This window comes from Syngnathus typhle, linkage group LG1 (assembly GCF_033458585.1).
Source record: "Syngnathus typhle isolate RoL2023-S1 ecotype Sweden linkage group LG1, RoL_Styp_1.0, whole genome shotgun sequence".
In the NCBI taxonomy this organism is placed as follows: domain Eukaryota; kingdom Metazoa; phylum Chordata; class Actinopteri; order Syngnathiformes; family Syngnathidae; genus Syngnathus; species Syngnathus typhle.
Window position 1 is genome coordinate 19,285,733 of NC_083738.1, and position 26,113 is coordinate 19,311,845.

Below are 26,113 nucleotides of genomic sequence, written 5' to 3' on the forward strand. Positions count from 1 at the left end.
TACCACTTTCCAAGAGGCCACAAGACAGGAGCAAAGGAACACTTTTGTTTGAATGAAGCGCTTAAACTCACTTCAGTAAACCCTTGGCATCAAGATCTGAAGAAACATACCAAATAGGTAAGTTCAAACAAAGAGCAGGGAAAAAATATGAGATTATTTTAATAAAGGCAAAAAAAGCCTTTACCCATCTGCAGTTGAGTAACCAAACCATCTTTTGTTTGAAGCAGTGCCATTGCGCACACACAGCTGCGAGTGACACAAATAAGTATTTAAAATATATATATTTTCTAGTAGAGTAAAACTTTTGGTTGCATTCATGAAGACGCCCAGCATGCACCAAAGGGCGAGGTTGAGGTGCTCCTCCTCCTCCTCAGCACATTATTTATTCATTCACATGGATTCTCTCTCACACTCCACATCTCATGCTGCCTTGAACTTGAGAGACTCCCAACCTGATGTTGCCTTTCTCGGGGAAGGAGAGTCGAAGTGTGGGGGGTTGGGGGGGGGAGACATATTCAACATCCACACCGACCTTGCACTGCCAGTCGCTGGCTTCAGGGCCGCTTAATTAAATCACAAACTTATCACTCGAATTTTTAATTACATTGCCGCCACGGCATGGCTACAGTACACTTGACTTGAGGCTTTTGTGCCATCTGGAGGTCAATAAGAGTATTAACTACACCCCCCCCCCCTACGCACAAAAAAAAAAAAGCAAACAATACTGTATGTAGTAGCCAAAGGACACTGATTAAAAGGCGTGTCCCAATACCTTAGTCCATATGGTGTACAGTACCTGAGTAAACTTCTTTTTATAGGAACTTTTTATTTACTCAACTACAGATGGTCGCAACGGCTGATCACGCATTATGAATTATTTCCATGAATTCTTTCATTTAGAAGGAATCGTGTAAATATATAAAATAAAAAGACATTTCCAATCCATCCATCCACCGATAAATAGTTTTTACAGTAGAATAATATTAATTTTCTACAGCAAATGCTTTCATTACTTTGAGCGCCACGCTGCCCTTAGAATAATGTATTACACTATGATCATATCCATGTATAACATATTTAACATACTATATTTGTGACCAGTCATCTTTTTCGGTCTTTTGGGAGGCTGGGTGGGTTTGTGTTGAGTTGACCACAACAAGAAAAACAGCATAGAAGAAGAGGAAGACTGCCAGGAAGCCAAGAGGCAGGTGGGGGTTCCTGGGCTTTTTTTTTTTTCCTTGACTTACTCTCACGCAACACATGTGGCGTCTGGTCCTCAGGAGGCAGAGAGGTCCTTCCCCTGCAAGCTCAGGTTACACACGAACCGCCACCGCCGAGGAATAACCACAACCATCTGGCGTCACCTCGATGGCTTCCACATGTAGGGCACCTCCTTGTCATGCACGCACGCACACACACACAAAACATCATTTGACACAAACGGGCACATGTAAAAAGCACAAATGAACATTGAAGAAGTCCTTAACATTTCTTACATTTTGGAAGGCCTTTCAGAGCAAGCAGCAACATGTCAAACTTTTTGCTGCTTTGTGCAAAGGCGGCTTGATACAGAAATAACCGTCGCTGGTGCTGTGGGATAATGGAATGTACACAGAAAGTTTGTGTGCGTGTATGTTTTTCAACTTCAAAGTTACAGTGGACCCCCGCTATTCGGGGGTACAGATGGGGTCAGCCTACAAAACCCCAAAATCTGTGTGTACAAGCAGTGAAATGTATTTGGATAGAAAAAATGCTGTGATACTTGGAGTTGGACACCTGCGGATTCGCAAATGATCGCAATAATTTTAAGTACAACATTTTTCTTTTGGGGACTTACATGTTTGTATCTTCATGGAAAATGCATATTGACTGCATTTCTCATTTTCTTTGCAAGCTTTAATGCTTTTTGAGAATAGAAAAACTCCAGTGCCTCTGTAACCAACACCTCCAGTCTCGCCAAATTGATTGGAGTCTAGGTTGGCTGACTCCAATTAGTACTTCGAGAAGTCGGCCGTTCTTAGGAGTTCACATACTTTTTCCACCTTGCACATGGTGGGTCCAATAAGAACTTAAAATGATCAGTTTCAGGAGCCTGTATATTTATGTGATCATCATATGAGATCATATTTTATGAGCAATTTATGCAGAAATCCAGGTAATTACATAGGGTCCACAAAACTTTTCTAGCAACCGTATGCTGATTGGTTGCATCATATGTGAAATCATTGCCAGATCAGAGCTGACGAGGAAACAATGCAAACATAGGAACAACGCACCCAGTGCCAGGTGTATTCACATATATGCACACACAATGGAAGGTTTTAATCAACAAATACACCTCAGGGAAATGGCTGGGGGGGCATTTGTATTGGGGGTTCTAGTGGTTGACGCACACAATGAATTACAAGTGGGCCGCCCAAAACTGAGAGCCTCGACCCCCCCCGGTGCCAATAATGCTAAGTGTGAAGCGCAATCTCCCATATATGCTTTCATGGAAGAGCCTGATGAAAACGGGTCACATTCATATTTTCTCATGTTGACGTTTTGTTTTCACTTTGTGCATTGTTTCATTAGGACAATAATAAAAACAAAAAATGGGCCCAGATCAGATTTCAAGGTAAAATGATGTGGTCAATGTGTTTTAGTAACAGTCGTTGCCTTATTTTTGAGTTATATTTACAAATAAAAAATGATGAGTTACCTTAAAATGTAAACAAAAGGGGACTTTCTCCAAGTTATATTATTGTCATTTGCTTTTTCTCCTTTTTTGAAGAGGAAAAACACCACTTTTGGACGCAGCGCTGGCTCATTATTTAATCCGATTGGTGTTACTTATTTGACCTTTGAGTGCACAGCATCCCCTTCCACACAGCCATAAAATCCCAGGGTCAAATTCATCGCCCCACCATTCCATGTCTGTGACATACAGGCAGAACTGACTCACTGGGTGCAACAGCAAGGCATCATGGGAGAAGGCGCTCACGCCTGTGAATGATCCCGCCACCTCGAATAAATACATATCAGCTTCTCCGGGGAGCCGGGCCCCGCTTTTGCTTCTTCCTATTAATCCTCAGCGGCGGTGATTTATCGCGGCGAGCTTGTCAACAGCCACGCGTGCGCTCCTACGGCAGGCAGCCTGAGGAACAGCAGAATTTAACACTGCGCCTGTTTATGAGTTTTCGCCTCCCTACTCTGCTGCTGCTGAATATACGATCTGCTGTTGTGCACACAAGTGAAAACAGGCCCGTTGGAATAATCTATTGGTCATGCAATGGATGCAAGCGAGCATTTGCATTCGCCAAGGTGAGAGGGAGGCAAGCTCAGAGCAGTGTGTAAATTATTTTTATGCCCAAACACATAGCCGTGCATGTGGGCGTGACTCTTGTCAAACACTGCCATCTGGTGGATGCTACGTTTTATTAAGTTGTTGGGTTCTCATTATGTGCACTTAATGTTTTGGCCCATCATGTTTTCACACCAAAACCCACCTTTGAATATCACAATGGTTCTTTTATTATGATATATTTTTTTAATCACGTTTTTGACAGGCAGCCATTGCCTAACAGCAATAGTAACATACACAGGTAGATGGCGCTGTTATCCTTCATTTAACACTGACCTCTTTACCCCTCCCCCTTTTCTTTCAGACCATCATCTCCTGATCTTCCTCTCTATCCTTATCTTCCATTCTCCCTCGATGACAATGTCGCCACTGCTGCGGTCCGTCTGTCCGTCCTCTATGGCGCCGCCACGGCCTCAGTTTTACCGCCGGAAGTGAGCAGCTGCATGAGGCTGCCAGACACCGGCCTGTCGACGTCCGTGGCCCACTTGAAGAATGTTCTGAAGCGGGGGAAAGATGTGAGAAAAGGTTAAAACATGGCCGCAAACACCAACAGTGGATTTTGTATCATGGTGAAACCTCCACACACATTCATAGGGACCAGTGGGGTTGTGAAACATTTATTCCCCATGGGAGGTAATGGAAATCTATCATAAATAGCATTATAAACTCTCATATATGCTTAAAAATAAGTCACTGTCACTGTAATATATTATAAATGAGAATACATAACCAATGTTTAAATTGATACCTTTTGATTTGAGCCCTTTTGGATTATTTCCAAGCCCCACGTAAAACTCACAACTGGACATTATTGCTGTTCTTCAGAAATGATCACGACAGGAGGCTTAATGCAAACGCTTTCAGAACGGTCAAACGCACCATGTGAGAAATTCTGACACGTTCATCACATGCAAGGTTATCGTGCTAATAAGAAATAAAAAAAAGATAGAATGCTTGAAACGATGGCCATCACTTTTCATTTCCCCCGCCGGGCGGATTCTTTTATATTATCGACCCTCATCCAATCTCAATCTAATCCCCCCGATAATCCCATGAGGTTTTTCACAGGTCTGGGATCTGTCTAAATGCATCTGTATTTGTTCTCATTTCAAAATAACTCCTAGGAAATAATGTCATTGTGTTAAAAAAAAATTAAAAATTGTTAACATCAAACCTTAATTAACGTTCTCACTGTATCTTAAATCATATTTTAATTTACTTGACCTTCGTACATGTGTAAAAAAGGAGGTTAAACACTACAGAATAAAATGTCTACTGTACCATAATTAATAGATATTTATAATGAGTGATAGGTTAGTGGTATTATAATAACTCATACTCACTCTGCAACGTATTCCAGAGGTGTCCATGTGCCAAAATCAGCATCTGGCATGAACTTCCTGTTCATGGGCGTATCCAAGGTAACCCTATTGTGAAACGGAGGTAGATGACAATCAGGAGCTGGGCGAGTGTCTGGGTCTGACTCAAAGCATCATCATGTGCAAATACAAATGTTAGAAAACATGTCTGGTGGAGAAAAAGTATGAAAACATACAAAGAAATACAAAAAAAAATAATTTTATATTAGAAAACAATATATTCTGACATGAATACATTTGTTAAATGTTTTTAATGCTTCCCCGCCCAATAATAATACTATAATAGCTGAGCTTTATTTAGGTTTAATTAGAGGCACTGTAGTTTGTGGCAGGTTAGCTGACTGGAATTTGAAATGAGTTGAAATGTGATAGGTTAGAACTGAACGCAGCCAACATCCCTGGTTACGACTAAGGATTTCATTTGTTTTTTTTATTTTTATTTCAAATGAGTTAAGCATGTCAGGTCACAATGGTGGACGGTGTGTTGCAATGATTTATCTTAGTCTTATTTTTTATGTCACAAAACTATTGCATTTCAACAGCGGTGTGCGGTTTTGCCTCTTGACAACTAAGAGGCAACCCCAATATCAGAAATCTCTTTCTGTACAACTCACACAATAATGAGACAAAAAGAATATATCTCAGTCAATTAAAATCGAGCAATATCACTTTTGTAGTGGTAGAATTGAGGATCAATTGAGGACTGCAATGTGCAGGTGTGCCTAATGTTGTGGCCATAGAAGAACAGAAAAAGCTGTCGCACAAGAAACCACATGCTTGCCTTATAATGCCAGGAGGCATCGGTCATGTGATCGAAAGTTGGCGCGTGGGGGTGAAAAGTGGCAGACATGCAAGTCATTGGACTAATGCAAAACACGTGTGACAGCTACCTCTTAGCACGCTGCCGCTGCGGTGGAAGGTGCAACCAAATGCAAGATAGATAGAAGATCAGGAGAAAAAAAAAAAGATTCTAGATTGCCATGATGGTGCAACAGGACACAACCATTCAGCTAAAACAGGCCCACCAGAGATCTGCCATTCGCGTCCTAATTTATGATGATTGTCTGCTGCTTATCTTCGTTTGGCTGCTTATCGGTCCGTCTGTGACGCATGGACAACATGGCTAATCACAGCACAGCGGTGTCTGTCTTTGCAAATGTTCAAATAAAAGAAAGAAAATGGCGTGTTCGTTTAATGCCATAAAAATACATTTGAGTTATGTTTAATTAATATCAGATACTTTTCAAGATGATCTGAATTTGACACCATTATGGAACAATACCAGTAGAACACTGTGAGCAGTTCAACTTCATCTATATTAGGGACTGTTTCCATGCCTTGGTAGGTGCTGGGTTTTTTTTTGGTTAACAGATTTTAAGTGTGTTCCACAGTTAACAAATTAAGCTGACACACCTAGGTTAGGTTGACAAGGGGGTGCAGAGGCTATGAGCTCGACAGTCACTATTTGTTTGGAAAGTCAATGATAATTAAGTGTAAAACACAAGGTTGGCACGACAACCTGCGAAACATAGCAATTGAGGACTTACGGCAAAATGGCCACAGCAGCAGCGCCGGAAGGCATCCCGCTGTTTTTGCCTGCCAGACTCCGACATAGCTGGTGCACAGCGGCCTTGGCCATCCCGTAGCCCATCATGCCTTGGGGTCAACAAAGGAAATAGGTGGGGGGGGGGGGGGGGGGGGGGACAAAAGTAGCTGGATGAGAATGTTTTCTAGCTGCAGCATGCGGCTGCACTAAAGTAGTGGCTTTCCAAAGAATTCCAAGAATTCCCGTCTGGCACGGTCACGCCAATAAAGAATGGACCAATGAGAACGAGGGGAGTTTTCCTCCATGCGCCTTACCAACGTGAAGCCAAGCTAGAACGGATGCAACGGACTTGAGGTCACCCTGGGAGCGCGGACTTCTGCTACTATCAGACAGGGTGTAGATTCAATCTCCTTGCTTTATTGACGATGACCTAATGAGCTCGTTTGTTTTTACAGTACAATCTGTTTTAATGGCCAATACTGTAATGTGTCCAATGTGTCACTAAAGCGACAGGGGAGTCTGGTTGGCAGAGTGCAGAAAAGTATTAGACTACAGAATACATATTTTTAAACACAATCTTACTTTTCAGACGCTATGCAAATAAGGCTGGGAGAATTTATCTTCAACTCTGAGGGTTAATCATCAATGTGTATTTTATCAATAATTTCAATGCTATATTAATTACATTATTTTAGTTTTACACTTAACATTATACTCAGAGTGACTATAGTTCTGTATCAGGTAACCTGATTTGTCTTAATTGCTATAATTGTGCCTTTTCCTGAAAATAATTCCTTTTGGTTTCTGACTGGCTAAAACATTCTGAGCTTCAATCTGAGCACCACTTGACAGTCCTTGCTCGTCGGCACAGAGTAATTTTTATGCTATATTATTCATGTATACAATCTTTCAATAACTTCAGTTCAAAAGTTCAAAAGATTATTCGATACATTCCAAAAGTTTGCAGCAGTCTCTCCACATGAACTCCAGCCTGCTACTTTCTAAATATTGACTCGGCCTCCCTTTGCCAGTGATCGAAGCGAAGCGATTGGGTCGTGGCCAGGTCAGCATGCCGGCTGATGGACAAACGGGCGTATCAGAGCATCGACTTTCTGTTTACGAAGCAAAGGAATTGTCCATTTCTTCTCCCTTGCTCAGATCCATTTTATCGGCACATCTTCTGATAGGAGAGTCGATTCCCTACAGTGCTTTCTATTATATGCATCATCTGTATTGACAGGCCGGGGGACAACACGCACAGATCAATAGACTCACGTGGATGAGAATGGGTAAACACACACAAACACACAAAAGCGGACCTCACCTCCGGTTCCTGACAGAGCGGCTTTGGCGCCTGCCAAAGTTAACAGACCTCCTGGCTTCAGGTGCACGGCCGCCAGGTGGCTGGAGACGGTGGAGGTCCACACACTCTGTTTCCACATTAGATCTGTGTTTTTGTACATGTCTGAAGTGGGAAGGACAAAAAAAAACCACACAAATATGATGCAGTCATAACAGACACACAATATCTCAAACCTGTGTCCAAGGGAAATGTTTGTATTTTAGAAGCGCGGTCCCAAGAAGATGGAAGAAATATCCGCCGACACCGGTTTCATAGCCAAATTACTATGAGGTAATTCATCCAAATGAGTCACAATTTTAAGAAACAATCCAGGACAGATGTGTGAAGCAAAATTTCCAAGCTTTTTAAGCCTATGCCAGCAAATATAGGCGGGAAATGTCACCAAAGTTTGATGATCACTTCCACTATTTACCAGGAAAAAATACATTGCTGTTTGCAAACGCATGTCGTAGTCAGACACGCTCGTTCACGTGAGCGCGGAGCGGCATTTAGAAAATATACGGTGGAGTGGACCTCCTGCAAGGGAGTGCATGCGTCAATGTTTCTTTACGTTCTGACGTCAAAGACTCAATGTAAACAGTAACATGTGGAACAGGTGGAGCCAAAAAATGTAGACGGCGCGCCTTGGCTAGTGCTAGGTTACCAGTAGAGCTTCCTGCTGGTGCCTGTAATTCTACAACAAGGTGAAATTTTGCAAAAAAATGTGTTTTGATATATTAGTAGGGCGCCCAGAGGATGGTTGTTGTCGTTGCCAGCCCATGTCAGAGCTTCTTTAAAAGTCTTTTTGGGTCTCCATAGTGCTTGCCCACCCGTCAAGTGTGATTAATTTGCAGTAATTCTTGACCAAGATTCATCACAAATTTGTTTTTAAGAGACCAAGGATACACATTTAATTCTGGAGAGATGTCATAGTACTTTAACATGTACTAAAATTCACTAAAATTCTGAACCAGATTTTATTTGGTTTCAGTTTTGCTTGTTCAAAGCAACCTCTTACCTTTGGAACTGCAGTTTCCTCCTGCCCATCCACCGGCGACGCACAAAATGGCGTCCACCTTCTGCTCTCCAAGCAGGCGCGCCACATCTGATGTGACCTAAGAATAAATCAGTGTTCTATTTTTTTAATCTGTTGAGACATCAAAAACACATTATGCTCTCCAGGGCTAGACAGGGGGAGATTAGTAACCTTTTTTTTTTTTTTTTTTTAGTAAATCTGTGTCAGCTGATGACGCTGGGTCACAAGGCATCTTATCAACAAAGGATGTTTTTCAAAGCAGTGAATTCACTGTTTGACTTGTTCACATGCGAATGTTAGCAGTAATTGACATTACTACTAATTCTCGTTGTTTATACTGTACTACCATTCATTATGAACAATTGAGGGGTTGCCTTTTTGCTGTATTTGACCAAACAAATAGCCTGTTCAGGCGAGTTAAAAAAAAAAAACCCACACACGCACGCAACAAACGACCAGAAAAAATACATACATTCTCCAGGTAACTTGAACGCAACACCTGCCGGTCACTCAAACGCGACCACGACAGCTCGAGTCCCCCACACAAACTAATAGGATGTTACTATTTACGATTAATTTAATAGTTTCCGTAGAAGTGTATGAAATGTCTAGATGTATAAACTAAAAGAATCGTCTCTTCGCTGTCTGTCATCACCCACCTGGCCAGCCTGCTCGCAGAAGGAGTCTGTCAACTTGACAATGACGTTTTCGTTAGCGTCCTCGTTAGCACCCATGTCGATATTGGCAACCCACTAAGTTAGAAGAAACACATTTATTTGAACTCGCTGAACCGGGGGCTAGCTGTATAGTTAGCAGCGTTAGCGTGTTCTGCTAGCAACTCATTCACTGGCACTCACCCATCCTTTGGATTTGAAATGCTGGACACACTTGGAGCCCAGCGCGCCTCTCCCACCGTAAACTATCACTTTATTAGCAGCCATGCGTCTACCTGGTGGAGTAGCCAAGGAGTGAGCCGGGGGAGAGGCAGGCAGCTGGCGAAGAGGGAAAGCAGAAAGAGGAGAGGAGGCGGCTCCCTTGGACGGCAACAGGTTGGTGGAGCAGAATTGAAGATGCGTTCACGACACACTGTTACTTTTGCTTTCGTACGCTTTACGATTACCGTGTATGCACGCGCAAGTGGTTTTATATCAATTATAGTAATCAAATGATAAGCGAGAGAGAAAGTTTATCTGGTGCTTAACTGTTGCCGAGTAGCAATCAAGATGTAGTTTAAAGATACCACCTCGGGAAAAGGACGTAAAATAACATATCTCCCAAACTGAGTAAATAGGGGCCTTGGTCACACTACGCGTGACCTCCTGGATGGTAATTTTTATGCTAAAGAGCCCTTTACACTGGAAACAAAAATCAGAGAAAATGATTATTTTGTTGCTGTTTTCAACCCCGTTGTTGTTGCGTTAGGATAGTGGATCTTTGATACATGCATTAAAAACACATCCATCCATCCATCCATCCATCCATCCATCCATCCATCCATCCATCCATCCATCCATCCATCCATCCATCCATCCATCCATCCATTCATTCATTCATTCATTCATTCATTCTTATCATTGCTCATCCTGTTGTCCAGGGTTGGGAAGGGTGGGGGTGCTGGAGCCTATCCTAGCTCATTACGAGCGGAAAACATTCAAATGTGTTATATATATAAAAAAATAAATCGAATATATTAAGAGTATTTAATACTAATTAGGAAGTGTGCAGTCTTATGTAGCCCACAGGATGAAAAAATGTTGCCCCTGAAAAGACGTACAGATTAATTATCAAGCGATGATTCGAGTAGATATCATTTACTTGAGTGGTACCAAGTAGCAATTCAACAAAATAAAGTGGTTTGTAAAATAGTTTGCCTCAATAAAAGAATTGGGTTGTTTTCTCCTCCAGAACAGATGAGCACTAAGTAGGTGTGTTGGATCCAGAAACGAGACACTCATTAATGCAAGTCTGCTGGCTGCACCTGAAGGAGGCGCAGGGACATGAGTGACACGGGTGACACGTTGACACCCAGCCTGTCAACAAACATGAAGTTAGCCTTGCTGCCGCCCACAACAGGAACCCCAAGTTTGCATTAATGAAGACAGCGGCAGACTGCTTGTTATGCCCCTGGTCGTAGGAGTGGTGACACCTGTCGCAACATTAGGTACACTTGCACAGTGTAATGAGATCCATCACAAGACCGCTGTCAAAAAAAGATCAGTCTTTTGTTTGTTATTATGGCTTTAGAACATTGGTGTCAAATTCATTTTCTTCGCATGACACATATGGTACTTATGTTTTTTCTTTTTCAGAGGGCCGTATGAAAAACATACAGTATCGGTGATAGAAAGGTTATGATTCATTTTTAGTAAATACGGAGCAGATGTTAGCAAGATCTGATATTGGTCTGATGCTAGGTAAACACGGAGAGGACCGTGTTTAATTGTGGATAGTTCTCCCAATACTTTATTCCATGTCATACATGTGACATAGCTTTAAATGGATTTTTTCTTTGCAGCTCTTTAAATGGGTTAACCTTAGTGAACACTAGATGTCCTCATGGGTCTTTACTAAAAGTCTTTGCCAGTAGGAAAAGTAAAGTCTTGAACACATCAAACAAGCATGTTTAATGTGGGCTCAAGCAACAAGATTAATTGTTATGCATAATATATCAGGACCCTATTAAATCAGCATAATTTTTAAAAGAGTTATTTTAAAGGATTAATTTGGGGCATTCGTTGATGTCACAACACAATTTCGCAGCCTGATCATGCCAATAATTAGAAATACTGTACCGGTAGTGTAGATGTTTGAAAATGATTAGTACTTAAGTGATGCTGTAAAAAAATATTGAGTAGAAATGATGACTAAGCACATAATAGTTTGGGTTATGGTTTTATTTTAATTTGGGCAAATTTCAAACATCTTCCCGATTTTTTTAATGTGTTTCTACATATTTAAGTTGATGAATTGTGACTTATGTCCGTAATGTGGAAAAAGCGTTGGCGAATAAGTTACATTTCCTTGATAAAATCAAAAATAGATACAGCTGCTCCAAAGATGATGTCAGACATGGGGGTCGAGAACAGCAATGCCTTCTAGATAGACAACCCTGCCCCAAAATTTGTCAGAAGTGTGACTCAAACACAAACACAGCATTTGAAATTGATTCGGCTTGATTCAAAAACCAATGACCCCACAACGATCACACCCATAAACTGGTGTTAGAGGTGTCTTTCAAATCCATCAACGTTTTTGGAAGAGATACAAACCCATGGCTTCAATTACTGTCAGAAGCGAAATTTGAAACCAATAACATCTTTGGCATAAATCCGGGAGCAATAAATACGTACATTCCGTAAGAAAAAAAAAATACTGGTCCGTACATTAATTTTCAAAAATACTTTTCCGAGTCACTTTAAATCCGAGTCATCCTTGAATCATCACTCCCACTTTGAGTGAACAAGTGGTTTGATTGGCTCATGGTGGTCATATAGTCGTCCTGAATATAGATGGGTCCAGTCTGCAACCAATATGGGGACGCACGCACATATTTGATCTGTAACAGCAAATGGCCACATATAAGACCTTGAATAGGTCTAGACCGCAGACCACCATTTAAATATACCCAGGACTATGCCCCTGACCCAAATAGGGATTTGAAACCACTGACTTTAGCATAGAGTACAACCGAACCCAGTATTACTGTCAGAAGTGGGACTTAAAACCCTGCAACACCTTCGGTAACGATTATGGCCCTACAAATATGAGTGAACGTGAGCGTGTTTCAATTAGTAAGCCGCTCCCCAAGGTGTTGGTCACAGGAGGGTGCCATTGTGATTAAATAGAGATTGGCGGTAAGTTGAAGGTAATCAGCAGCATCTGCGCGGGTGACTATTGGGGTCTTGCTTTTTCCCGCGTGTGCAAAGAAACAATAAAAATAAAAAATAAATTGCAAAGGATCAAGATTTGGAATTATTCCACGTTCACGTGAGGCGGCACCCCTGATCCCGGAGAGAAAGTAATGTATATGCCTTAATATAGCCTGGTGAATAAATTAAATAAAATAAAAACAATGCACTAACTCTAAAGACCCTCACTCTAACCAGTCTGACTCCGAACTCCTACCCTTTGAAAATGCTTGACTCACACATGTAATGAAGGATCAGAGAGAAAGTGAGTGAGATGCTGAAAGACAACTAAGAGGACATGTTTTAAAGGCTTCTTTGACTTTTGAGTTTTTTTTTCTTTTCTTTCTTCAGAAAGCGTTTGCTCATCTCTGTCGAGGCAGGTTGGCAGTGGGACGACTGATCCTCGGTATTAGAAATAGAAAGAAAGACATTTTTCTGGTAAGACAATGTTCCACCTTCTAATATATGTTGAAATAAACCTTGACATTTTCAAGTATAAACAAAAAATATCGGATGTAATAAGTGCTGAATGCTTGTTTTATTTCTCCTATTGTTGTCCTATTGAACCAAATGCCAGTATGTGAATAGAACAAATGACACTGCCGACAATCTTTGATGGTTGACCGTGAAGCTTTATACAAATTCTGCTTTTATCCTGGATAGTTTTCAACAACTCTTAGCACCTTCACCTTGAATTCTAACTTGTAATATGTAACTTGAACACAAACTCAACACAAACTAGAGCTGCAAGTGGCTATAAAAGGGTCCTAACAATTCTAGTCACTTTGGGGTACTGGCAAATTGATGCAGGCACAAAGGACAATAACCCTTTTGATGAGTTTTCGCCCAGTTTTTCTTTGCAGACAGCACGTCGCCACGGCAACAGCATGTGGCACTATAGAAAGGATTCTGTAAGTTTTCACCTCAAACATATTTAGACGAAACACCCGAGTTTAAGATGGTTGGAAAAGTTTTCTAGAAGGAGTTTGCTCAAACATGACCTTTCTAAAAGGCCCCAAATGATTCCAAGTCAACCTCCCAAAGTACCCATATATTAACGACCCTAACCACTCCAACCCATCGCCCCAACCTTCACATACCTTAATCATAACTATTCTGGTTTTCTCTAAAGCCAAATAGTTCGACACTATTGGCAGTTTCATGGTATAAAAGACAATGTAACCTAATGCTCTGAGTTCTCACTGGAGTTGTGTTGTCTTATGTTCTTTTGTTGTTACACATCAACATGACTTTCCAGTTCAGGAATTATGGGACTATATTAGTTTAAAAATGGGCATCCCAATATCTCACCCTGACCTGCATCATCAAGACATTTCTTCTCTGTCACCTGTCTAAATGTCAATATTTACACAACAGTCTCTGAAAACAACATTAGCACAACCTGCGCCAGCCCACCGGGAATGCTAATACAAACGGGATGAGGCTTGTCATCACGCAGTCATTTGCTATGAAAGATAACCCCCGCCCTCAGGCCCCCCGCTGAGGCAAAGTCCGTGCCGAAGCTGCCATGTTCGTTTGCTTTGCATAATGAGATCTGATGGCAATATGGACAGAATGCAGGCATGCATATCAATGCTAGTTGGAAAGGGCCGCTGAGACGGCTCTCCAGTGCCGGGGATAATCCCGATGTGTCACCATTAGCTCTCAGATGTGCAAGCATTAACGATATTAGTTTAAAAAATAGAAATAAAATACATAATTACAATATGCTGTACAAATATAACTCTAGCACTAACCCCGATCGTAACGACCGCAACGGTAATTTAACGCAACCTTAATCCGAAACCCTCCAATAACAAGCCAAACTTGAATCCTAAAAAGCCTCACCACATTTCAATCGATTTATTAATTCTGTACACCCATTCCTACTCTTACAAGGGGTGTAACAAAAAACAATTTGAATTGGAAAGTCGGGTTTGATTTGACAAATCCAAACACTACATTTTCAAATCATTGCACCCTTTAATCGTATCTTGTATTGAGAATCGTATCGAATCATCTTTTGTGGGATTGCAGATGCAAATTCTACCCCTTCAATTCACAACTACTTTAAAATCATTGTAATCTGAACAACCCTAACTTTACCCCTAACCACACATCTTTAATTCTATTCATCCTAACCGGTCTTCCCCAACTACCATGTCTAATGAATAAAATTTTAGCTGTCTTTATTTGACTTTATGTTCCAGTACTTTGAATGCAACTGTGGTCGTTTTTAAAGTGCTCCATTAATAAAGTTTAGTTGAGTTAGCTAGCTAGCTACGCCCACATCCCACACATGGATCTTAACATCAAGAGTACCATCAGAAATGTCATGCTTATGTCCACAGCACCTTGATCATCATCCAGTGCCAACGCTACACTTGGCAGAGCTCATTAAATTTTCACCCCCTGTTGACTTTCTTTCAAAATAACCCTCATCCTGTCTTTTACGTCAAAGCAAAGTTTCCCTTTGGGTTTGTTTCTCTTTGGGTTTGTTTCTCTCCCGCTGTGATCAGTCCAAGTACACTCCCTTCGGGAAACACCGTCCTGTATGACTAAGAGCACTTCACAAGGTTACAGTGCTCATTTTCCCAACATGGATCAGCGTTGAAGTGCGTTGTGCTTTTGTCCTTCTGGAAGAAGTTTTTGAACGCAGTCAGGGGTAGCTCAGCTGTTCACTTTCAATCACAGCAAAGTTCAATCAAAAAATAGTCGGCTTCATTCTTCAGTGTGTGCTGGCCTACGTACGTATATCTGTGAAGCTTTTCACTCAAATTTCAATCCCTATTTGGAAACCGTAAACCTGTCTCTAAGTCTTACCTTGATAGGCCAACTTTGGAAATTACTATTACATGAATCTTTATTTTGAAACATAACCATGACCCAGGTTTCTACCCTTAATTTGAAACCCTAACCCTTGTTTGAAACACTAACCCTTTCTTTAAATTCTTCTTGAAACCCAATTTCTGAATGATTTAAAGGCTGACCCATTCTAGAGTTACACCCTGACCTACGACCCCAACTTTGTCCTGAGATGCTCCTAGAAAGCCTTCCTCTGCCTTGAAACCAAAACCCCTTGCTTGAAACGCTAACCCTGCCACAGCAGGCTTGCAATGCTAATTTGTGTAATGACTTTGGCACGCATGTTAAGTGAAAAGCAGTGTGTGCCATTGCAGCCAAGTTTTGTTTTTAGTACTTTGTGGCATGAATGTAGTGGTCCTTGATACGAGAGCACAGACAAAGGCTTTCAGATCAATGGCTGCTGCATTATGGATGCCCTGGTGAGTTATTCCATTAGCGCTGACTTCTCACTCGTCCACAAAGAAGGAAACACTCTCAAATGCAAAATACTCAGCCGCATTGGAACATTTCAGTGGAGAAAACCAAAGTATATTTAGAGACACACCAAAGAGCTGAGGTTGAAAGTGACAACAGATGAAAACATCACCCTTTCTTGAAACCATAACCTGACGTTCTAATCCTGTCTTCAAATCCTAATTTGAATCTCGCGATTTCAATCTGAAATGTGTTTACTTTGAAACCTTGGCCATGAAACCTTAATTTGAAACCCTAAAGCTTTCTTGAGACCATGATTTAAAATCCCACCTTGACGCATTTACTCTGGTTTAGAACTCTACACCTGTTTTGAAACCTTCCTTTGACACCATAGCTTGAAACCCAGACTTTGTCTTGAAACCCTTTCTTGGACCCCCAGTCTGGTGTAAAATCATGCTTTGAACCCGTATCTAGAAAACATAAACTTGTTTAGAAACAAACACTTCAAACTCGAATCCGGTCATGAAACCCTAATTTGAAATCATACGTTAAAGCGTAATCCGGTTTTCAGATTCTACATGTCTTTAAATCCTAGTTTGAAATCATACGTTGAAGCCTAATCCGGTTTTCAGATTCTACAAATCCTAGGTTGACATAAACATAAACTTTATTTGAAACCCTGACCCTATCTTGAATCTATGATCAAAACCATGATTTATTTCTTCAAATCCTTACAGTGAATTTATCTTGAATCCTTAAATTTACCATGAAACATGAATTTAGTCTTAAAACTAACCAGATACAAAACCGCAATTTAAAACCTTACCTTTCACCCCTACTCTGTTTTAAAATCCTAATCCTGGTTATGATGAACTCGGGATTGGCTCGATCCCTTTGGAACCAGCTCTGTCTTAACTCTTCCACCCAATTTGGGTTAGATTTGACCCAGCAGTTTGAACAGAACCCTGTCTTGAAACAACCTTCTTGAAACACTATGGATTTAAATCCTAATAAAAGGTGACACGCAAGACTGCTCACAGAAAAATCTTCAACACTCACCTACACACACGCACGCATGCATGCACGAACCTACACACACGCACACACTAAATGTCAGCGTCAACTTTGCATAACATCTCATCCAATTAGCATTCGGTACATTAATGCTTCACTTGATGAATTGGCAACGTGTGACATGTACTTGCCGTTGGTTTATAAACCCAGATGCCACCGGGCCGTCTTCTTCACACGTGCACGGAATGTCAAGGGAGCTTCTTCCCCTGTTCCTCCTCTTCCGTGTTTGTCCTACATCACCTGCATTCATTTGTGACGAAGCGCATACAACAATAGCCAGTCGGTCAGCCACTTGTTTTCTACATAGGTGAATTTTAGGCCTTTTTTTTTTTTTACTTTATTCTCATCGCATTGAATTTTTCCACTACATCACAGTTATCAAATTTAAGGCCCGGGAGCCAGATCTGGCCCACTGTAGCATTATTTTGAAAGCAAATCATGTCAACCTCCGTGATCATTGTTAAAATCTGGACAACATTTTTAATTTGGCATGTGTAATAAATATTAACATTGAGATTTTGCAATATTCTTGTGACCCTTTTTACAGTAATTGGAGCAATAATTGACAAACAATTATGTAATTATCACTTCGTTGTGTATATGTAACAATACGAGACGATTAAACATTTATTTAGTGTCGCCGTCATAGAAGCCCTCTGGGGGAAGCCGTAACTACAAAGTGGCCCGCAATATAAGTGTTCGATACCCCTGTGCTAACATATTTAGTGTGAGCCTGCCTACTCTTATTCTCACTGGCTCAATTTGTAGACACAATTTACTATTTTGCGTGCACTTCACATTTATTTTGTGGCTACAATCTAATTGATTTCAAGTCCTGTCCATGTTATTTTCAGCCAATAATCCAACTGTTTCATTTCTCTCTCTCGCAGCATCCTGCTCAAGGACAGTTTGCCTGATCCGCTTGTGTCGCCTACTCCGGATTGGCTCCTGTTCCCCTCATCCCTCCCTTCCTCCCTCTCCCCGCGTGACTCCGCGCAAATCCGCCGGTGGGGGTGTGCACGCGAGCGGAGGTGAGCTCGCCGTCTCCCTATTTGCTGGGGCACACGCGAGCAGTGCGCGGCCAAGGTGAGATCACACAACCGTGCTGCTTCTCGTTGGGAGCTGTCCATCCAGTACTACACTACACGGACGGATCTCCGTTACACCGCACTGTTACTGGGAATTACCGGTTGGATTGTTGCAAGTGCTCACTTGCATTTCTTTTTGAATTTTGCGCGTGTGGATTATTATTATTATTTCAATTCTCCACGCGTGGATACACACACAGAGGTAAAGACATGGTTTTTCTTTTGTTTTTTTTACTAGTTTGCAGTTTCAGAAGTGAGTTATATCTGTGTCAAATAATCGGACACATCTGATATATGTGGAACCTCTGCCTTCATTTATCAACCAAATACTTTGTACGTGTCTGTGTGTGATGGTGATGGTGGGGGTGGGTAGGGGCTATAATCCTTGAGTGACACCGTTTTGGCGCACAGGAATTAAGACTTTTGTTTTTATCTTGTTTGGGGGGGGGGGCATTAATATGTCTTCTGTGGGTGTTTGTGTCAGTGCGTGTGCGCATACATGTGCATGAGTGTGTTTTAAGGGGTCACTTGATTGTTTTGATGATGTCGCTCTGGGAGTGTTTTAATCATTGCAGCAGATGGTAGTTGAAGTCCGTGTGTGTGTGTGTGCGTGTGTGTGTGTGTGCGTGTGTGTGTGCATGCGTGTGTATGTGTGTGTGTGTCTGTGTGTGTGTCTGTGTGTGTGTGTGGTTTAAATCAGATTAACTTCTCATAGACAACATAAACCCTGAGTCCTACTGGGGTCATAATGAACTATATACACAGTGGTGCCTGGAGATATTAGATTAATTTGGTTCGTGACTATGCTTGTAACATAAAAATTCAGATCTCAAATCATATTTTCCTATTGGATTGACTAAAGATGTTATTAATCTGTTTCGGTACCCAAAAATCAACTTTGTAATTTTTTTTGTGTTCAAAAAAATAATAATAATAATTAAGGATAAGAGCGCTCTACCAATATATTTTGTAAAATCATATAATCATAACATAATTAGAAATTTAAAGAATTAAATACTAAATAATGCATTATGATTAAATCATTGTGGTGCCGACTCGAGTGTGCGACTCAGACACCAGGTGACAGCGTAACACAGTCATGCAGACAAAACGGTTTAAATGATGCCTGAGAGTTGTGTTGCCGCACCATTTGTGTTTAAACAAGTGTTATGCATTGTTCGATTGCATTAAGCTATAAACAACTGTTAAAAAGGCAAAGCGATTAGATTGTTTATCTCAAATTTATTCTGAGTTAATTAGAGATACTTTAAATGGAGGCAGGCATGTGCTTACTCCCATATGTTTTGTACGCAGTATATACTGTATCTAAAATTGGAACCCTGTCATTTAACAGAGTTATGTAAATATTTTATTTTCACTGTAAAGCATGTGAAGCAGGCAGTCACTGTCAATCGCAATGCAGTACAGTAGTGTGGTAGGTCTAAGTGTTCATAAAACTAATACTATTGCCATCATAACATTATGAATTATTAACACGGTGCCTATATACATATGGGAAACAAACTCCACAAGTGATTCTAGTAATAAACTTTGAGAGAATTGTTACAGAGTTAGTATAGTTAGCGTCCGCTATTTGGCACAGTAGTTTATCACCCCCCTTGTTGCATTTCCACACACATCTGGCATTTGATGCCGCATGTTTGAGCAGCAGCGAATAGCAATTGGTGACCTACCCAACATCATCTTTTAAGCCATCTTACATCTGCCAAAACAAAAAAAGAGCCTTGACATGGAGCAGGAGTTCACCCAACATGGAAAATGTGCCTTGTTCGGCCGTCTCTATTAAACAAGCTTTTGGCAATAACAATCCAACAATCCACTCGGAGTTCCACGCTTCAGAAATTCGTTTGAAGACAAAAAGCCTCAGACTGGGTTTGATCCTCCAAACAAGAGTGAGCAGGAAATACAATATAAAAACATAACAGTGAGAGCAGTGCTAGTTATGAGTGCACGGTAAACATGCTAAAGAGCACAACACTTCATTCTGCTTTTTTGTTTGCCTCCAGAAGCAAATGTACAACCGTTTATTCACATTTAGAGCATTTTGGCTAGTCTTTCAAGAGTCACAGAATATTTTGTTCTGTGGCATTGGCAATGTAAGTAACAAATCTACTATAAGGAAGTTTATATTTTATGTCTTTAGTAATCAGCAATAACGTAGGTTTCTGCTTTTGAGCGATCCCGTCCTATTAATACAATATTTACATGTTAATTATCCAATTAAAGATGTTTGATGATCTTCTGGTGAGCTCAGCGTCCAGGTAAAAGGACTGAAGGGACAATTCTTCCAGCAAGTAGTGTGTAAACACAACTCGGCGGGCCTATTAAAAAGTGTACAAAGTTGCACCACTGGAGTCGTTTCAGATGTAATGAGTGCACCGTTGCCTCCCTTATGAGCGCGCGTGCCAATGCTGGCAGCACGGGCAGGCAAATGTGTGGAGTTTGCCAATCCAAAAGTGGAGGAAGTATAATTAAAGCTGCCTGCAGTGATACATTTCCATTTCAACTGTTATTGTTTCTTTTTTGGTCAGGCTTTGGTGCTTGGAGAGTCAAATTATTAGAGTTTCACGTTTTATGGCGAGTCATCAAAATTTGCCACTATGCTCTGTTTGGACAAAATCTTTGCAAATTTGCATCCGTCACATACATGTGGTTGATCACTGGGACAGATTTATCCTGAAAGACCTCGACAAATGTGAAAAAAATGCCCAATATGGTGGCTTTCAACCAAAAGGCAAACTTCTTGTGTCTTTCAGTGTATGGCCTCTTGAGACTTTTTTTGTTGGTCTCCTCATGATAGATGTGCTCACCAAATTGCCTATTACTAAGTGAAACTCACTTGAGGGGCGGCTTTTTTTTTTTTTAATCTGTTTTATGATACGTCAGTAGAGAGTTTGTTAGATGTCAAAATTTTCCCCATACTCCACCCACATCCAATGACCAAAACTAACAGTCTGTCTTGTACACCTGGTTGAAAAATGACCCTCAATTAGTTGACTCCCTGTGTCCTTTTTGGGCCCGACTTAAGAATTTTGTGTGTGCCTTAAGCCATGAAACAGCAGACATTCCTCCCCCAATTCCATATTGAGGGACATTTTCAGAACATTCTGAAAGTGCTATCTGAGTTTTTGGTGACGGTAATGCTCTCACAGTGGTGATTTATGATAATGACAAAGAAATGAAGCAATTTCAAGAGGGCCATCTTGCATAGTTTAAACGTTGACATTTTCACGACGCGACCACATTATGTGTTTTATGTAGCTTTAGGTCACTGGGTCTGGTAATCCAATTGTCACCCTAAAAGCTTTTTAAATTGAACATTCTTGTTGTTTCCTTATTTTTTATTTTTTACTTTTTATGGCGCATCCATACAATTTTCATTTCACGGCAGAGTAAGCAGAAAATGCTCCGTGGAGAATGTTGGACCATATTTCCTCTCATGACTAATAAATCTTTCAGAAAGCGGTTGAACAGCTTGAAACTGCAGGCTGACGGTAAACAACATCTTTTGTTTTGGTAATAACTACAAAAAAATGACACATGAATGTGGGCTGAGGTTTGGAACAGACCCACACTATTGCTGTTGTCCAGGAATTTAAGCCACCTGACCAGAAGGAACCCCTGCACAGCTTAATGATATTCGATACGGACGCTGTATGAAAAATGTATTGCTGTATCGTGCTTCACTACCTTTGACCTCATGGATCACATCCTGGTTGCTGTAGACTTGGTTTGTAATGAGGCCTACGCTGACCTATTCTTGCAAACAAAACTAAAGTATGGTGGCCTCAGAGGGCTGAAAAAGATCAACATTGGCTGAAGAGTTCTCTGCGCCATAGCAAATTGGCTGCAAATATTTGGCAACTGACTTGTCATTTCTTCAACCTGCTCCAGACTTTTTAAGAGGTGCACCACCTTTGACACCCCCAGGGAAATCACTGACCCTCATTTGTTATGCGCATGTTGAGGAACTGTCAGGCTTTACAACATCCTTGTGCCATGTTTGGACTGAACACACACAGAGCATTGCTGTGCTAACACACCGCAGAGAAAAATACATCTTGAATCATCAGCCCGTGTACTATAGCTTTGAGCTACCTGGGGTATATGTTCTTGCATGCATATGTGGGTTTGATGAACGAGACCACCTGCACCGCCCCCCCGACTGCCCCGGGTCTCTTGCTCCTGCGTTTTCCACTTTCTCCTATGTCTCAGCTGTCTCATTTTATACATATGTTGAATTACCTAGGGGAAAAATGAAAGTTGTTTTTAGTTTGTCCCTCTTTTGTTGTTTTATGATATACATATCTATACATATATGTATATATTTATTATTATTATTATGACAAGAAAAGTCCATCCATTTTCTGTATCGGTTGTCCCCAACAGGGGTCAAATGTCCATAATACGTCCCCTAATCCAACAGGCTTCAGTGGTCCAAGTGAGGTCATGTCTCCCTCCCTTGCACACAATATCTGTGTCATCATTGAGTTTTCATAGGAAGATGGTGAGTGTAAATGAGAATGTGGTCAGGGTAACGAGAGTTCACATCGCTCAATAAGCACTGCACTAATGAGTCTCAGATGACTTTGGAAGTGGATGGGCGGTCTTGTTCTCAGCAGGACAATAGCCTGTGTATGGTGTCTCTTTTGAGATAGAAGTCAGATGAAGTGTAGCAGCCCATAAGACATTTCATTAAGTTCAAACAAATACGTACAAGTAATTGATAGTTATGTTTTTGAGTTTTACTTTTGTGAGATCGACAGTCACAACATTGCCAGGACCAACCTTGACCACACTTGCCTGAACCTAGACCAGTGGCTCTCACTTTTTACATAAAATGCTACCTAAAACTACTTTACTTAAAGTATCACCAAATATAATCAAAATAATCTAACATTATGCGGAGTTTCAATATCAGGGAAAAAAAGTCTGTACTTAAATGTTAAAAAATAACACATACAAGTTTATGTAAAACAGTACAAAATTGTCCTAAATATATTTCTAAAAGATTCATTTCAAATATATTGCACTCGAGTTGAATATGACTTAGCTGTACTTAACAAATGCATTGTACTGTATTAAAAAAAAAAAAAAAAGTTTCAGTTATATTTCATTGATCTTTTTGCTTACCACTAGAGGTAGCCCGCATTGCCCCACACTTTAAGAATCAGCGCACTCGACTCTTTGGCATGGGCCAAAAATAAACATTGGATGGCAATTTTATTCAAATGAAACATCCCCTGTACTCTAATTGGAAAAAAAATGTCACACAGATGCTACTCTGTGGAGTAGAGAAGAAAATAGGTTGCACTGAAAAAAGGACAGTAGCATTTTGGATCGGATATTATTGCAAATTAATCTCATGCTGACATTTTAAGTTAATCCCTTCAAATTTGAACAAGATTCTTTTGAGCCTGAGCCCGCTTTGTGCAAAGAAAAATTGGCTGGGTAGCAGCACTCAGAAGTTTTTTCAAAATTCAAGCCCCTGGAGCAAGTTTCGCTCACGTTTAATAGGCATGTCAGTCAAACGGAAACGCACAAAAACGTCTCAAGAAGCCATTCTGACCTGAAATGGTCATATTAGTGTCATTTTGACCATTTTCAGCGATCCTTCACAGAAACCCGCCGTGACAAAATGTGTCTTATTGCTGCCAAATTTTAATATTTCTGTGTACAGACAATATGTTAAACCGACATAGGGAGGCAGTTTTTGTCCTAACATGTGGACATGAAATCTAATAGGCATGTCTAATGAGTAGAGCCACAAAATGTTTCAAAAAGCCATAACTGAGCAGACAGGATTTTTTGGTTTGAAGTAAATCATTTAGTGTTCTTTTGCTATTTCCAGGTGTCTTTCAAAATATTTTTTCCAATTGCTACCACATTGTTGAACCACGTATATTAGACCGATGGACACCAAAAAATTATGAAGCATCAACGTTTTTGTTCTGATCCTATCATATTCTGAAAGTCTTTTCAAATTTGAAATTCAGCCACCATGGCCAGTTTCATTGTGTGTGACAAGATTTGGTAGACATGTGTATCATGAGTAAACCCACAAACAAGTCTCAACAACACCTCAAAAGGTGAGAAAAGGAGTCCACCAAGCAGTTTAATGTGGCCATCTTGGTCTCAGCTTTCCCATGTCCAGGCTCTTAAAGTCAAGAGATTTTGTCCAATTAGTAATTTGAACCATGTGTAGTAGATAGATGGACAATCCAAAATTGCTAAGATTTTTTGTTATTGTGTGTGTGCAATGGATGGCAGCCAGTTTACAACTTTGGGTAACACACGTTGGAATTCTTCACCCTCTGAAGCCCATTTCACAAAGCAACATGATATTTGGTCGGCATGTCTTTCATGAATAGACCCGCAAAAATACCCAATGGGTTGAATCAGTCAAGGCTAACTATAATCAATTTTGTTTATTTCCAGGAATCCATCACAGATGAACTTGTCCTAAATACTTTGCTATCAAATTAACAAAATCACATCGACTAGACAGAAGAATGAACTAAACTGCGAATCCTTTGAATTTTCTTGATTTTGTCTGTAAAAAATGTCACCAAAGCAGTTCGGAATGAGTTATATAAAGCTCACAGATGCAGAGAGATGACAAAAATCTGATGACATTTAACCCGCAACTTTCTTCTGAGGAGAAAGAAAAAACAAATAGCACAAGCCAAGAAATGTTGGAAGTCCAAATTGTATTACCTTTGTGGCAAACTTTAACGGATCTACTGTAGTAAACTATTCGTGAATGTGTGTGTGTTTGTGTGTCTGTGTGTGTGCATATCAGCCCAAGAGCGGCGTCATTAATAAGTAATTTAACACAAAGAGATTGATTGGCCCGCTGCCAGGAGACGATATGGATGGAGAAAAAGTAATCCGGCTCACTTTTATCTCCGCTATTGCGGCTCCAGCGAGGCGGAGAAGAAGCAGCTGCATGCGCCACTCCCGATGGGGTGGGATGCACCTCAACGGCGGGAAATAGAACGAGGCCGGTGGTTGATAAAGGTGCAAGTCGGTTAGGCGAGCAGAGAACTTTCACAACATTTTTCCGCAAGCCCTCCCCAGAAAACTTTGTATTATTGTTCTGTTGTTTGAAGATAAGAAGGCAAATGAGTTGGAAAAAAAGTGTAAAATGAGAATTACAACTAATTAGTATTTTACTACATATTGTTATTGTGTATTTCAAAATCAAAGCACAAAAATTACAATAAACTGTGTTTGAATATTATATCAACTGTATTATTAGTTAAACATTATTTTTATTTAAATTTATTCATATTCAAACATGATTTTGATTTGAACTTATTCATATTTAAATATTATTTGTATTTCAACTTAATTACTGTGCATAAAAATGAAAGAGATCAACATCACTCATGACCAAACATTTAATTGTTGTTGTTTTAATTCTTACAACTAGAAAATGGTCCTTTTTTTTTTAAACATCATTTATCAAGTTCCAGGTTGTGGTCTTGAAGCAATTGGAGGCAAAACATTGTTCTTTTTCTTTTCTGACAGCAAACATTTGAAAATGCTTCATGTTGGATTTCAAACGGTTATTCCCAGCGGATTATCACAGCACCTTGAACACTCACCCCACGGAGACGCAACTTAATAACTAGTGTTGTGAAGGTTTTAAGACTCCAAAGCAGCAAGTTTGCTTGTATCATTTATTACCTTTTTAGTTGTTTCTTAATTGCCTTTTTTGAAGCATGCTCTTTTCCTTAATTCTGTGCTAATCAGCAGCCACATAGCAAGCATGTCACTTCCATTCGTCGGGCATGCAGGAACAGGAGAGGGCGGAGATGCTATCTGGCTTTTCTAAGCACGAGATGGAGAGCTTAGCAGTGCTAACACCAGTGAAAAGTGTGTGTGCGTGTGCATGTGAGTGTATGCGCGTGTGCATGCGCTTATGTAATTTTCATCGAAACTTGAGATGAGTATGTCGTATGGAAATTTAATTTTGTTAGTCTTGGCAAGGGTGATAGAAAAAGTTGGCAAAAGTCGCAATAATAATAACTCTTCTTAGCCTATAATGAGCATGATTAAGACAATATCAAACTTTCTGTAATCAATTTCATT

At 40.5% G+C, this 26,113-nt stretch overlaps 2 protein-coding genes across 3 annotated transcripts in view; one reads left to right on the forward strand and one right to left on the reverse strand.

The window, feature by feature from the left end:
• Positions 1–3,489: 3,489 nt before the first annotated feature.
• Positions 3,490–9,708, reverse strand: LOC133161414 (dihydropteridine reductase-like). The gene is made up of 7 exons (XM_061289906.1): positions 9,504–9,708; positions 9,306–9,398; positions 8,629–8,725; positions 7,593–7,733; positions 6,270–6,378; positions 4,687–4,770; positions 3,490–3,840 (listed from the first exon to the last, which is right to left on the reverse strand). Exons 1-7 carry the CDS (start codon positions 9,585–9,587, stop codon positions 3,738–3,740), a joined length of 711 nt encoding a protein of 236 aa, XP_061145890.1. The 5' UTR covers positions 9,588–9,708; the 3' UTR covers positions 3,490–3,737.
• An 8,268-nt stretch (positions 9,709–17,976) lies between these two features.
• Positions 17,977–26,113, forward strand: part of LOC133160667 (follistatin-related protein 5-like) — a 70,880-nt gene continuing 62,743 nt past the window's right edge. For both annotated transcript variants that reach the window (XM_061288556.1, XM_061288566.1), the window contains exon 1: positions 17,977–18,197. The gene's annotated coding sequence lies outside the window, so the exon portion shown is untranslated. The remainder of the gene's footprint in view (positions 18,198–26,113) is intronic.

Bases quoted from the DNA above. Each gene is read 5' to 3' on its own strand.
- LOC133161414 (XM_061289906.1), bottom strand. From the start codon at position 9,587: ATGGCTGCTAATAAAGTGATAGTTTACGGTGGGAGAGGCGCGCTGGGC. The intron at 6,379-7,592 runs GTGAGGTCCGCT...GTTGACCCCAAG, and splicing joins CGCTCTGTCAGGAACCGGAG to GCATGATGGGCTACGGGATG. The intron at 3,841-4,686 runs GTGAGTATGAGT...CCCCCGCTTCAG, and splicing joins CCTCTGGAATACGTTGCAGA to AACATTCTTCAAGTGGGCCA.